General features: G+C 35.2%; 1 protein-coding gene across 1 annotated transcript in view; it reads right to left on the reverse strand.

The window, feature by feature from the left end:
* The window catches only part of Ptprd (protein tyrosine phosphatase receptor type D), a 378,303-nt gene that overhangs the window by 182,131 nt on the left and 182,790 nt on the right, over positions 1-13,382 (reverse strand). Inside the window, exons 4-7 of the mRNA XM_077797854.1 lie at positions 4,190-4,378; positions 2,932-2,940; positions 2,194-2,211; positions 470-580 (exon numbers count right to left, since the gene is read on the reverse strand). Coding sequence (XP_077653980.1) covers positions 470-580; positions 2,194-2,211; positions 2,932-2,940; positions 4,190-4,378 — 327 coding nt within the window. The remainder of the gene's footprint in view (positions 1-469; positions 581-2,193; positions 2,212-2,931; positions 2,941-4,189; positions 4,379-13,382) is intronic.

Here is a 13,382-nt window from a genome sequence, read left to right on the forward strand (position 1 = left end):
TTTATCCTCAGAGCTCGGTAGCAGAGGTCACGAAGACATAAACGCCTCTATGCGTGCTGTTACCCACAGAACTGATTAGTAGCACACCGAGCAATTATTTCAAGGTTTGATAAGGAAACAGAAGAGAAACAAGAGGAAAAAAAAAGTAGAAGAAAAAGGAGAAAAACCTCAAACAAATGCCAAGCACAGTTCAATCAATGCGGTAAAAATAGAAATCAAAATGTAAAAATGCAAATATACTTACAAACCTCAAGCCTCGGGATAGATTATACTCAAGAGTTCTCATTTTTTTTTTTAACAATCAACATATTTCAAGTTTTTAATTCTCTCTCTACTAAAATGCTTCAGCTACCATAACCATGACCAAATCAGCATGTTACATACTGACAGAATAATACAGACCCCGTGGGCATCTCAAGTCCCCCTGAGCCTGAAGGAAGAAGCCACGCCAGGGTTGTGGCATTCCTACCTCTGACATATAAATTGGCAGGGGCAGAATAGCGAGTGCCCGCGCTGTTGGTGGCAACACACTCATATTTTCCTTGGTCAGATTCTTCGCTCTGTTCGATCTGAAGGGCTCCTGTGTGGATATAAAATATATTGCCAAAGAGATGGTCAGAGCAAGCTTTTTCAATTCAGAAAGCTAAACCTCTTAACAACATGAAAAGCCCTGCAAAGCGAAGGTCCGCTCAACGTCGATTCAATCTCTTGCTAAGGTGCACAGACAGAAAATGATGCGATGAGAAAAACATATAGAGATTATTTTTTTTTACATCATCAACGCTAGCATAAGAAAACAATATCTTTTTTTTTCCCAAGCAAGGCTTCTAGTCATAATTAACACTCTCATTTCCTAGACTAATAAAATGAAGATGGGTGAGACTGCTTCAAGGAAGTATGGCTTTTAAATAAAACAAAAGATTAATTTTTGGTTTTGTTTTGTTTCATTTTGGTATCAAAAGTGGCGCAAAAGATAGGTACGCTCAAAAAAAACCAGGCTGGGTTTTCAAGAAAGTCTTCTGCCGAAGAAAGCCAAAAATACGCAGCGAGCACAAAAAGGCTGCACAAAGCGAAAAATTAAAATTAGTCATTATCAATTATCAAAATATTACTTAAAGAAACAAAACTCCCTTAAGACATGCAGATTTTTTTAAGAAAAGAAAGACAGTTTGCCACGACTTACAATCATTTTTTTTTTTTAACATTTGCTGAAAAACAAAGAGCAGTTGCATTAGAAGATTTTTAAAAAGTTCAAAAGCACGGCCCAGGCCAGCCAGGAAGAGCCAACCAATCACTGCTTGAGGACCTCGAGACGGATCCCCTAAGACACCCAACAAAATCCACCAGTGGGATTAGCAGTGTGGTGTCACAAAGCCCCAAGAAAAATACAAAACAAGAATTACAAAAGAAACGAACACTGAGTCAAAGTATGAAAAACCAGCAATACCACATACCACCAAGAATACTGAGCACCTTGTTTCCATGGCCTGAAGGACAGAAGATCCAAAAATCCAGAGACGAGTAATCCAAGAAAAAAAGAAGTGGGAAAAAAAGCATTGCTGTCAGACTGGAGGCGGGTGGGAGCAGGTGGAAAGGGGAGTCATTCTTTGACTTTTAAGACATTAAGAGAAAAAAGAGTCGAAGAACAAAAGCAAAAACCTTTTGAAAGATAAAGACAAAAAGCAGATGGTCCAGGCTGTCTTCTGCATGTCTGCCACTGTTCTCCAGACCACCTTGGCTTTGGTCCAGAACAAGAACAGCTAAGGAAGAAAAAAAATGATCTTTTTTTTTCTCCAGTTGGACAAAAAAAAAGGAAAAAGAAGAAAAAAAAAGGAAAAAAAAAGAGAAAAAGAAAAAAAGAAGAAGAAGAAAAGGAAAAAAAGAGGGACAGATGGTACGCTGTGACTGGTCTGTGGTCTAAAGACCTGGATATGCTTTCTTTGAAGCATATCACAACTTAAATAATCATTTTCATAAAGGAAGAAATGAACAAAACAAAGAGAAAAAGGAAAAGGAAAAGGAGAGCTCACAATATGAGAGTCACGAATCATAACCAAACAGTACAAAGGGAAAAAAAAATTAAGTTGATGGACATTATTGGAATGACTTTGGAAACCGGACAAAGATGAGAGGGATGAAAGGACAGAAAGAATGAGTAAGATCATTCTGTGAACGTTAGTTCAGCACTCTTACCTCTTATTGGTGTACCACCTGGGTGGATAATATGAATGCAAATAAGATTAGAAAGAAGAAGCATTAGTACGAGAAGAAGGAGGCTAGGGCTGGGGAGAAGAATTAAATTAGATTTACAGAATTAAATAAGGTCTTAAAAGAAACTTGAATTACTCTACTGGTAAAACAGGAATATATTAGATAGTATTATTAGATCATAAAAAGCAAGTTGCATTATACCACAGAGGGCAAGGACCATAATAGGCAGCATTGCCTTTCTCAGAGGGCAACTGAGTTCTTAGGTCTGGGGTCACATAGGGTTAGAACTGTATCTCATAGGCCTCATATCCTTAAGAACAAAAAAAAAATAGAACTATACAATATTTTTTAAAGACATAATTTAGGTACATACTGACTAAGCTATTTAAGTATATATATAAATATGCATATATATATATACTGTGATAGGAAATACTAAGCACTAACTAGAAACAAACACTGTTGACTGAATATCTTATGCTACTTACTACGTTGCATTTGTGTGAATAACAACTATTTGTGTACTAATTCATCTTTCTATACAGTGTTCTTACGATAACGGCTCTGTGGAGGTGTGCATGTGCGCGCCACTATGGAGATCTGGTGTCTACACTGACAGTTAGTAAAATGCATGCCATGCATTTTATTATTAATAATAATAATATTCTGAATATGGAAATTAGTGGGGGGGTGAAGTGCGCTTCAGAACTAAGCACTTACCAATGGATTCTGGAGATTTAAATACGGAGAGAAGAAAGACAGCATAAAAATATTATTATATTCCTTATAATTTGGTACAAATTTTTCAGAGTTAAAGCTTTATTATACTATATCATCTATGTTACATGTGAATAATTAATTCTTTATTTACAATAACAGAATGCTAATCTACACAATTCTGCTGACAACAAGCAAAAGAGGCAGTTAACAAGACGCTTTAACATCACAGGACAGGTCAAAAGCTGAGAATTCTGGGAAGACAGGCAGTTAAACAACTTAGCACTCTATATCCATATTACTACCCATGTCAAAGTAAACACCTTATTTATTAATATATGCCCCCATGAAATTAACTAGGGACAGCTTCTAAAACTTAACAAACTTAGAATTACCTCCACTTTTAATCTACAGAGAGCAAAGGAATAAACTTGGATGCGAATGGGAGAGGGAGAAAAGGATAAGGAGAGAGAGAGAAAACAGCAAAAGCTGGAGTCTACACCAAAAGCAGGCTTCTGTAGATCCAGTCCCTGGAGGGTTCAAAAACCTTGAGTGTGGGCGCACACTACTGTGGCTAATATGTAGAAAATGCTCGCTCACAGTGATAAAGTATTAATAAAAATCCCCTCCTCTCATCGGTACTTTGAAAAGGACTTTGTAAATAAAAAAAAAAAAATCCATTGGGTTACTCATAAGAGAACGTCTATGTGATTTATGTATTAGTGAAAAGAAAGCAGATGTGCCCAAACTTTACTAAACTTTGATACTTGGATGAGTTCAAATGTAGAAGACAGCAGAAAATACACTTTAATAAAATTAAATCATTTTAGTGTTTAATATGAACATTTATTTTTTAATGGATATAACCATTGGAACTCCTTGCAAGTTCTGAATGAAGTCCAATGTTGAAATAAATTTCTTTCAAAAGAAAACAGAAAGAAAGAGGAGAAAATGGATCCATCGAATACTGCAGGAAAGCAGTAAATTAAAAAAAAATTATCAAAAATACAGTCACAGCAGTGAGCAATGTGGATTAAACAGAAGCTGCAAAACACAGAGAGAAGAAAGACTCTGAAACAGGTTATGACATCACACACATGGACAACACATTAAATAACAGAGAAAAAAAGAAGAGGGAGAAAAATCAATACCTCAAAATTAAAAATAATTCAAATAAAATAAAATTAAAAAATAAAGAGAGAGAAAGATTTTTTTAAAAAAAATTCTCTAGGAGTTACTAGAAACAGTAACAAGACCCTACCTGATCGTAACTGCTTAATACGACCATTGTTGTTGCTTGTGTCGACAGGTAAGAAATCTTTGAACCAAGTGATTTCTGGATCCGGATTACCACTGGCTGCACAGAGCATGGTGGCAGTGCGTGTACGCTCCACCACCTTCAGCTGCGGGCCCATGTCAATGGTAGGAAAGCCCCTGGGAATTTGGTCCTCTGTAAGACAAAAAAGTAACACAAAAACTGCGTTAAGAAGTCAAATGTCCAGAATTCAATATTACCCATAAATCTCCCTTTTTACTTTATTCATTATGTTGAGAACCTAACACAAACCAAGTACCATTACATTGGGACACAGCCATCATCTCTGTTTCAGAGCAGCAGAGTACACATATGTGAAAGGCCAACACACAAATAGCGGAGACTGTGATACAGATAGAGCTCCCAGTGATTTCTTCAGGAGCACAGACCGAGTAACTACACTATCTTGTGCCTGAGGAGGTCAGTGAGTATCAAGCGGAAGCTCTGATTTCCAAAAGCCCTTGAGGAAGAAGTCCGGGTGACCAAGTTGCAAAAAGGAAAAAGGGATTTTAGAGAGAGAGGAATATTTTCACTGAGTAGGTAAGCATAGACTAGTGTGGAAAGTAAATAGAAGTGCATGCCCCCTGCAAACAAGCAGGTTAGCAGGGAGCTAAGTTAAGCTGTCTGTACTCCAAGCTAATTTGTTTCTCTTATGACTTAAGTAAAACTAAACACACTTAACCCTCTGGGTCCACTGGTTCAACACTTAAATGTTGCAAATATTAAACCAGTTGAAGATTCAAAGTGTCTGGAAATAAATTGACTGTACTGAATATGTACAGGCATTTTTCTTGTCATTATCCCCCAAACAATGCAGTATAACTATGTATATATCATTTACATTGTATTATACAGTTACAAGTAACCTAGAAATAATAAAGTATATTCGATAATGGTGCAAGACTATATGCAAATACCATACCACTTCATACAAGGGACTTGGTCATCCACTGATTTTGCTATTGTAGGGTGTGTATACTTGTGTGTGTTCTGGAATAGATTCCTCTCAGATACTAAGAGACGACGGATGTAATGCTCAATCATCAGATGCAATACAGATGAATTTTTTATACGAAGTTTTAATTAATCAGAAATTTATCTAAAAGGGATTTAACCAAAGAACAAGTCAACTCCCTACTAATAACACAAAAGTAAACAGGTCCTTTGGAAAGAGAATAATTTCCTCCATCTCTAAGTACCATTTTCAGTCATTAAAAACTTGAAATTCCTAAACTTTGAATTTCAAACTCATTCGCAGTTGACTACTCCATATCCACATCAAGTTATTTTAGATTTCTGTTGAGAAATTAAAGTCTACTGAAATTCCCCTATCATGCTTCACACTGATAATCTACATTGCCAGTTCTTCTAGTCAGGAATAGAAAGGTATTGAAGGAATTTTGGTTCAATGAAAATTATCTGAAGTAGAATTTAGCTGTTTGTTTGAAGACTATTAGAGAAACATTTTGCCTTCCAGTTGGGATGACTAACAAGAGACCATTATACCCTTGTGACCACCAGTAACATTTTCACACACCAACAATTCTAAAGTGACTCAAAATAATCAACTCCAGTGAGCAAAACATTAGAAATCATCAGATGTGGCATCAAACTTCCCCTTGGATATCATCTACAAGCTCCAGCATGAGTGACAAATCCACAGTGGATTCTGTGAATCTTACTGAGGTTTAGTTACAATTTCTACTGCAGAAGCCCAACTGTGGTGCCTCCACCATGCTTTCAGACAGCTCTAGGCGCTCTCCTCCCTCTCCTCTTTCTAGTCTGCAGGGGAAATTAAACGTCTGAAAGCTGCCTAACAAACTCCTTTGTTAAATCAGGTCCCACTTTTCTTAGCCTTTCATGGATCACTTCCTCCACAGGAAACTTCTGTCTACACTGAGATTGTCACCATTCCCCAGACAAATCATGTCTGTTGAGGAACTGTGCCTCCACGAAGCCATCCAGATCAAATTGCTTTCATTGTAAAGCTTTTTCCAAACTCCCACATACTTAATCATCTCCTTGTCAGAGATACCACAGCAGTGGGTTCCTAAACCCACTGTCTTGTACTTACCAATTATATCAGGTTATCCCTCCACACCATGAGTTCTTTCATGTCTCATCTGCATTCTAAAGCCCTACCCTCTTGCTAGTCTAGATTTGAAGATTTTAAGGTAAACTCCAGTGATTTCTATTCCTACTTGTGAATAAATATATCAAAATGCTTCTGGGCAAACTTTCTCTCTACTATACAGAACTTCTGGTAAAGAGGTGACCAGAAGTATATATTCAACACTGGAGGGGTTCTGGATGTGAACACTTGAAGATTCCACCAAAGAAGAAAGTGCTCAAGAAGAGCAAAGTTCAGTGAACAAGTCTAAGTTATTACGAGAGAAAACTGATGGGGGTAGTAAGCAAGAAGTATAGTCTGGCCCTTTTGCTCAGCAGTATGGAGGTTAGATATCTTCTGTTAAACAGTCTGAGCAAGATCAAAAGTTCAGTTTGACATATAAATTTATTAGAGAATATTTTCCCTTTAGACTAGTTACTTAGGGCCTGGAACTTCAAGTAAGTAAATAAATCTGTGCATGTACATTTATGAGCATGTGTGTATTATATATATTTAACTTCATTGGACAACACATGTTAAGTTGAAAGTTGCAGCTCTTTTAAGAAACCATAACATTGTGTTTACATAAAAGCTTATACATTCTTAGTCAAGTGGAGATCTACAGTGGACAAGTGTCAGAAACAGTGATTAAGAGTGTAATATCAAGATGATTTTTTTAAGTCTCCAAGGGAAAATTAAAAATTAAAACTGAAATAAGAAGTATCTTGCAAATTAGGCTATGCTAATTTTAATAACTACTTGAATTTCTTCAGTCAGTTCTTTATGTCTTTAAAAATTCTGCCCATATATTTCCATCTACAGTACAGTTATAATGTTATTTAGGAACAAAAAAAAAATAGCAGAAAGAGCAATAGCTGCTGTACCACACATATTATATTATTAAACACTGAACTTGGCAGCTATTGACACAAAATGTTTCAAAGGATTAAAATAATTTATTTCAAGTGCTCCAAAGTCAACTACATTGCCTTCATCATCTATAAATGAGGTTCTAAAAAAGTCTTAGGATTTGTTATTCTTCATTTTTAAAACAACACAGTGAGGTTAAATTAAAAAAAAAATCACCTTGGGATTCCTGATTTTTTTTTTTATTCCCCAGGGCACTATATCACCTTCCACCCTTTGTATTTAACTACTAGTTACATTCACAGCCATGAATATTGTCCTACTAATTGTTGGTTTTCTTCTAAAAGTTCATCTCTCAGAAGAACCAAGTCAAAATTTACAGGGCTGATGGGTAGTAAGTGTCAAAAACTTAAAAAAAATTTTGAGCCACTCCAAAGCTCCTTCCAAGGAAATCTAGATTCACAAGAAATGAAGTCCTCACCTTTGGGATAGCAGAAAAAACTGACTTATGCCCACCTGAAAGTAGCCTAATATATTTGCATGACTGTTTTTTTTTTCCTTCTTGACTCAGAGAGAATACTCCCGAGCCTCCTTATATATATAAAGTATACAATAAAGATAATCATTCTTGCATACTAATCAAACAGAGAATGTAAAGAGCATCCTTTTCTTATTTTTAATAAGGGTAATTAAATTCTATCCACCACCCCCCTTTGCACAGAAACTCTTTGAATGCACATCCTTCATTAAATTTTCATGAGAAACATCACAATGTAACAGATTCGAATAGCCAGAGCTGCTACACTTTGACAGTTGTGGCTTGTTTCCAATTTGACTGTCAGGTATTTGGCAATAAATCTCAGTATTCAACATAAAACGAACTGTAGAAATAATGAAATTTCTAATTGGAATGCTTATCTTAGTGGGTGTAGTTTAGAAGATGTTAATTGCCTTTTTTCACCCTCTACATTTATTAGTGATTTATACAAAACTGCCTTGGCTATTGGATGACATCAATTTTGACAGCTTATCAAATGAGTGGTACCAGAAACTTGGGAATCAAATCAATACTCTTACTGCCTTAACACATAAACTTTCACAAGGGGAAAAAAAAAAGCAGTTATCAAAAAATAATAAATTGTCAATGTTTAGTTTTAAACTTTTAGATGAGATGAAAAGAAAAACATTTTGTCCTATTCATTAATGTGCTCATTAAGTTTTAAAGTGCCTTACTTAACACCGTTCCATATTAATATTCAATCATGCAGAATTAGCTACTAATTCATCAACAATTTAAATCAGACTTGACCTTCATGAAGCCATTTGGTCTGTCATTTTGAGAGGCCATTAAAGGGCAGATTACTATGTACTTGTGCTTACTGAATCGTAGACTCATACATATTTTGTTTGGAATGGCAGCTATAATAGAGCAGGAAATATAGCCCATTCTCTGAATATGTTTATGTCTTAATGAAAAATGCTGATAAGAAATTTTTAGTTCTGTTTAAAAAAGAGAAACACGAATGTCAGCATTTCTCAGAATTAACTTTCCACTGCTATTCAACTTGTTAACAATCCCTGACCTGCCCAGGACTTCAAAGGTATCTATGATGAAAATAGCCTGTCTCTGTTTTACAGGAAGTCAGTCCTTAGACATCTGTCAATGATCAAGAAATAGGCTTTGCATAATTTGCTCAATTAAACCACTTTCATTGTTTATGCATGAAGATTATTAGTGATACTACTTTAATTTTTGCTCCAAGTCAACAAACACTGAACCTCTCACATTTGAAAGGAAATCTTGAAACTCTAAATTACCTCTTGAGGCCAGAGTCCTTCTGAGGTAGCCTCAATTATCTCGTTGTCTAATCTTGCTAGGTCTCTTAAAGACCAGACCAGTCCTTGCCCACTGGTCTAACCAATTTAAGGATATCTTCAAGGAAGGATTCTATATTATGGTTCTTGGAAAAATCCAAAATTTATCAGATTTATCACCAATACATTTCCTAGGAAAAATCATGTCAATCAATGGTATGCTTCCTCAAATGCATTATCAAAAGATTTGACAAGTATACAAGAACTTTGGACAAAAACAGTGGTATACTAAAGTAACATCCAAATCCAAGGGAAAAGACGAGCAGTTTTTTCCTTGGTGAATTTGTCCCTTGAAGTCATTTTTCTAAGTACCAGTTTATATGGCTCATCCTTAAAATTACCCAACTGATATTACCAATAAATATTTTATAATCATCAATGTATGTATGAACTCTTACAAGCTCAGGGGAGTCAGGAGCTTTGTGTATTTCCTTTGTACCTTCCTTGTGTTCAAAAGATACTTACAATAAGGCACATTTAGGATGCTGTGACAATCATTTCAGAGCTCATTCATGAGGCATCTCTGAATTCCCAGTGGGTTTATTCGATGGCACTCATGTTAATGGTTAACCATTCTTTAGTAGTTTTGTGGCTATACATTTGGCTTCTATTTGAGTACCGTTCATCAAATGGGAGAAACTATTTTAAACCCCTACTTTTTTAAACACCAGGTTAAGAAGTATTAGCCTTATAAATTCACAAAAAGAGATGTTGATGACTTTACTTTTATAGCCTTTAGTTTGATTTAGTCAGCAAACAATTTTCTTCATTCAAGATGTACACTACATGTGGTTCTTTTAACTTTGTTGCAGCTGCTACTTAAGGGTGACATTTAGTTCCTGCTCTTCTTCATGTTACAGGAGGCCTTCTTGCATATGTTACTACAAATCAAATCAAAACCAGGGCCATGTGACAAAATGTAATGTGTGAACACAATTAAACCAAAAAAGAGCAAAATGGGATATGTATTTATATTCTAGTGTTAACCCAGAGAAAAATGGAATTCTTGGTGTTCAAACTAATGGAAAAAAACAAGTGGATCACCCAGTTGCATATGGAGGCGAACACTATGGTTCTTCTTTCACAAATAAGAGCAAAGATTTCTAAGGGACTGGATATCATAAGACTTGAGGAATATATGATATCAATTTACAGACAATAAAAGTGACCTTTATTTCCTAATTTGGAAGGTAGAAGAATGGAGGGAAGTTTTTATTAACAAGAAATATGGAAAATGTTGAAATGATAATATGCTGAGTATTTTCTTAAAAGCCCCAGACCTTAATCCTCACCTGATAGAGAGTTGGTATGTTTTTATATCTAAGAAGACATACAAATTGTCCTAAAAATTTTAAATATATATTGGTTATAAAGAAGGTCAACTGAAGTAGTCAAATAAGATGTTTATAAAATAAGATAATTATAAAGTACTTGTGGAATTTGAAGTATATATTAAAGATAATAATTTGAATTGAAAAAAAAAACCCTACTAAAATGTCAATAGATGGCATCATTCATGCTACAAATATTTAGTGTCAGACTGGGCATTGTACTGGGTATGAAGCAGACTGGAGACTCTATGTTGTGATTTCATTCTATCTTCAAACTAATTAGATTCTGTGGCAATAACAATAGTACCCAGCTTACAGACAGGAGGACTGAATGAGAAAATGCATTAAGTGTACCTAGCAGTGCCTGGCACTAATCTGGCATACAGGATAATATTAGCATATATGTACTTACTCGATGCCAAGGTCCAGCAGTGGGTCTAAGTAGAACAGAGGCATGTGACTGTAGGCCTTAATATAACAAGAGCCACAGCAATAAACTGAAAATTAGAAAACAGTCCATGCAAATCCCCAAAAAGTAGGAGATATCTGGACATTCAAGCGAATTTAGAGAGCAGTGTCCATGCAAAGTAACTTCTTCAAAGCTCATGAAGGCTCCTGTTTCCCCTGTTTGAATGAGTTTTCAGGGTCCTCAATGATTCAGTATGACCAATAAAGAGAATTCATATTATCTGATGAATTGTCCCCCAAAAGGAATTTTTAAAGGACTAAATATTTGGGATGGAAAAGCTTTGTTTTGAGTGACCAAAAATGCTTAAACCAACTGGTTTTATATATGTCCTGGGAGACATCTCTTGTAGTAATTCAGAGAAGGAGAGCTAAGTATTTATCTCGGGCAGTTGGTCATGTTAAAAAGCCTATATGGCTTTCTCAAATAAAAAGATTTTTAAAAAAGATGAAACCAAGAAACCAGATGCTTTTGGTTATGTTCTTCCAAAAAAAAAAGTTTTCTTTCCTATTTAGAAACTGAATGCTGGGCAAAAGAATATAAATCAAGAGATACCTCTGTACATCTCTAAAGGTTAACAAAACAGTCCTATTAATTGTTTAGTTCTAAAGAGCAGATTCATAAATATAAGAAAGGAATTAGTTAAGAAAATCATATTGGAAAAATGTAACATTTTATATATTACTAAGTGCTATGATGCCCAGTATCTCTCAAACATAAATATTTGAGTGTTTTTTTTTTAGGGTGGTATCATTGTTTTTATTTTCTGTGGACATAAAGCAAAGACTCAGTAAAATTAAGTTACTTGTTCCAGACCAGACATACAGTAAATACTAGAGAAAGCCTTTTAGTTCTAAATTTGGTGTATTGTAACTCTATAACCCAGGTCTCTCTGAGGTAATCTGTGACTAGGAATGGCTACTGTTGTTAAAAGGTAGTAATGACTAGCTTTCTTTGGGTGAGCAGAGGAATCAGGGTTTCAGGAACAGGACAGCATAAACATAAGGGTTGGAGCATTTATTTGCTACTTTGGTGAACAGCAATAAGTTTTCAAGTCACTGTCCCATAGAATGAACCACAGTATCAGCCTACAAACAAGAGTCATCTTCTTTGTAGAATACATTCCTTGGAGCCAGGAAAGGACATTTATTATGCTTTTCTTAAAGAAAAGAGTGTAAATAAAGCTTTTATTCCAACCATTCCAGATGGCAACTGGGTATAATTTGCACTGTTTGACCTCATGACCATATTATTCAAAAATCAATCTTACTGCAAGTGAATTGAGAAAGGCACTGAAAACAAAAAAGTAAAAACAAAATAAAAGCTAAATCATGTTTTCAAGCAAAGTTGAGCCACTGGGCTATTATCAAAATGATATGCATATGAATGAAATAGAAAAAAAACATAAATAAGGTAATCCTAGGCTAGTGTAATTCAGAAGGAACTTATCTAAACCAGGAGAAAACTGCTCCTTAAGCATTGACATTCCAAATAAAATATTTAATAAAAATCAGTCCCCCAAATGTAATTATGAACAATATGCAATAAAATTTTAGTCTGAGTTCTCTTTGCAAGTTATTGTACATAGGTGGTATGCTTGTGTTAATATGGCTATTCATAAATCAAAGCAGCTTTTATTTTAGAATGAAATGAGTTGATTAATCAGTAAGTAAGGGCAGTTACTAGGTATAAGAGTCCCTAAGAGTTTTCTAGAACAAAACTTCATTTTATGAAATAGTCTTCAAATGTTGAAGACTATTTGTAAGGTACTCTTGGAACAGAAAAAAGCCAAATTGTTTAGAACGAGTGTGTGCAATTATCCCACAAATTGCAAAGTAATGTCTACAGAACACACACCCCAGTTAGATTAAATTATCATTTATCTGAATGTGGAGGCGTCCATTTCACATTGTATTAATCAATTAACTCGTACTGATATTAGTGTTTTAAAATCAGAAATATTTAGAAAAAAAATTTAAAAAGAAGAAAAGGTACCCCTTTCCTCCTATACAGCCTCAATATCATTACTTAAATGTTGACTTAAAGATCCAATATCCAGGGGTCTGGGGATGTGGCTCAAGCGGTAGCGCGCTCGCCTGGCATGCGTGCGGCCCGGGTTCGATCCTCAGCACCACATACCAACAAAGATGTTGTGTCCGCCGAGAACTAAAAAATAAATATTAAAAATTCTCTCTCTCTCTCTCTCTCCCTCTCTCTGTCTCTCTCTCTCTCTCTCTCCTCTCTCACTCTCTCTTTAAAAAAAAAAAAGATCCAATATCCAAAAATTAGACTTATATCCCTAAGAATAGAATAGTAGAGTTAATCTTATTACAATAACAAAATGTAGTAATCACTTTCACAAATCATTTTGCAATCAACTTATATTTTCTAAAAAGGACATGCCATAGTATCCACACTAACATCCATCCAAAAGACTACCTTACTTTGAATAATAAAATATATTAACTACCTTATAGAAACTTCTCTTCA

Source organism: Urocitellus parryii, chromosome 4 (genome assembly GCF_045843805.1).
Source record: "Urocitellus parryii isolate mUroPar1 chromosome 4, mUroPar1.hap1, whole genome shotgun sequence".
NCBI lineage: Eukaryota > Metazoa > Chordata > Mammalia > Rodentia > Sciuridae > Urocitellus > Urocitellus parryii.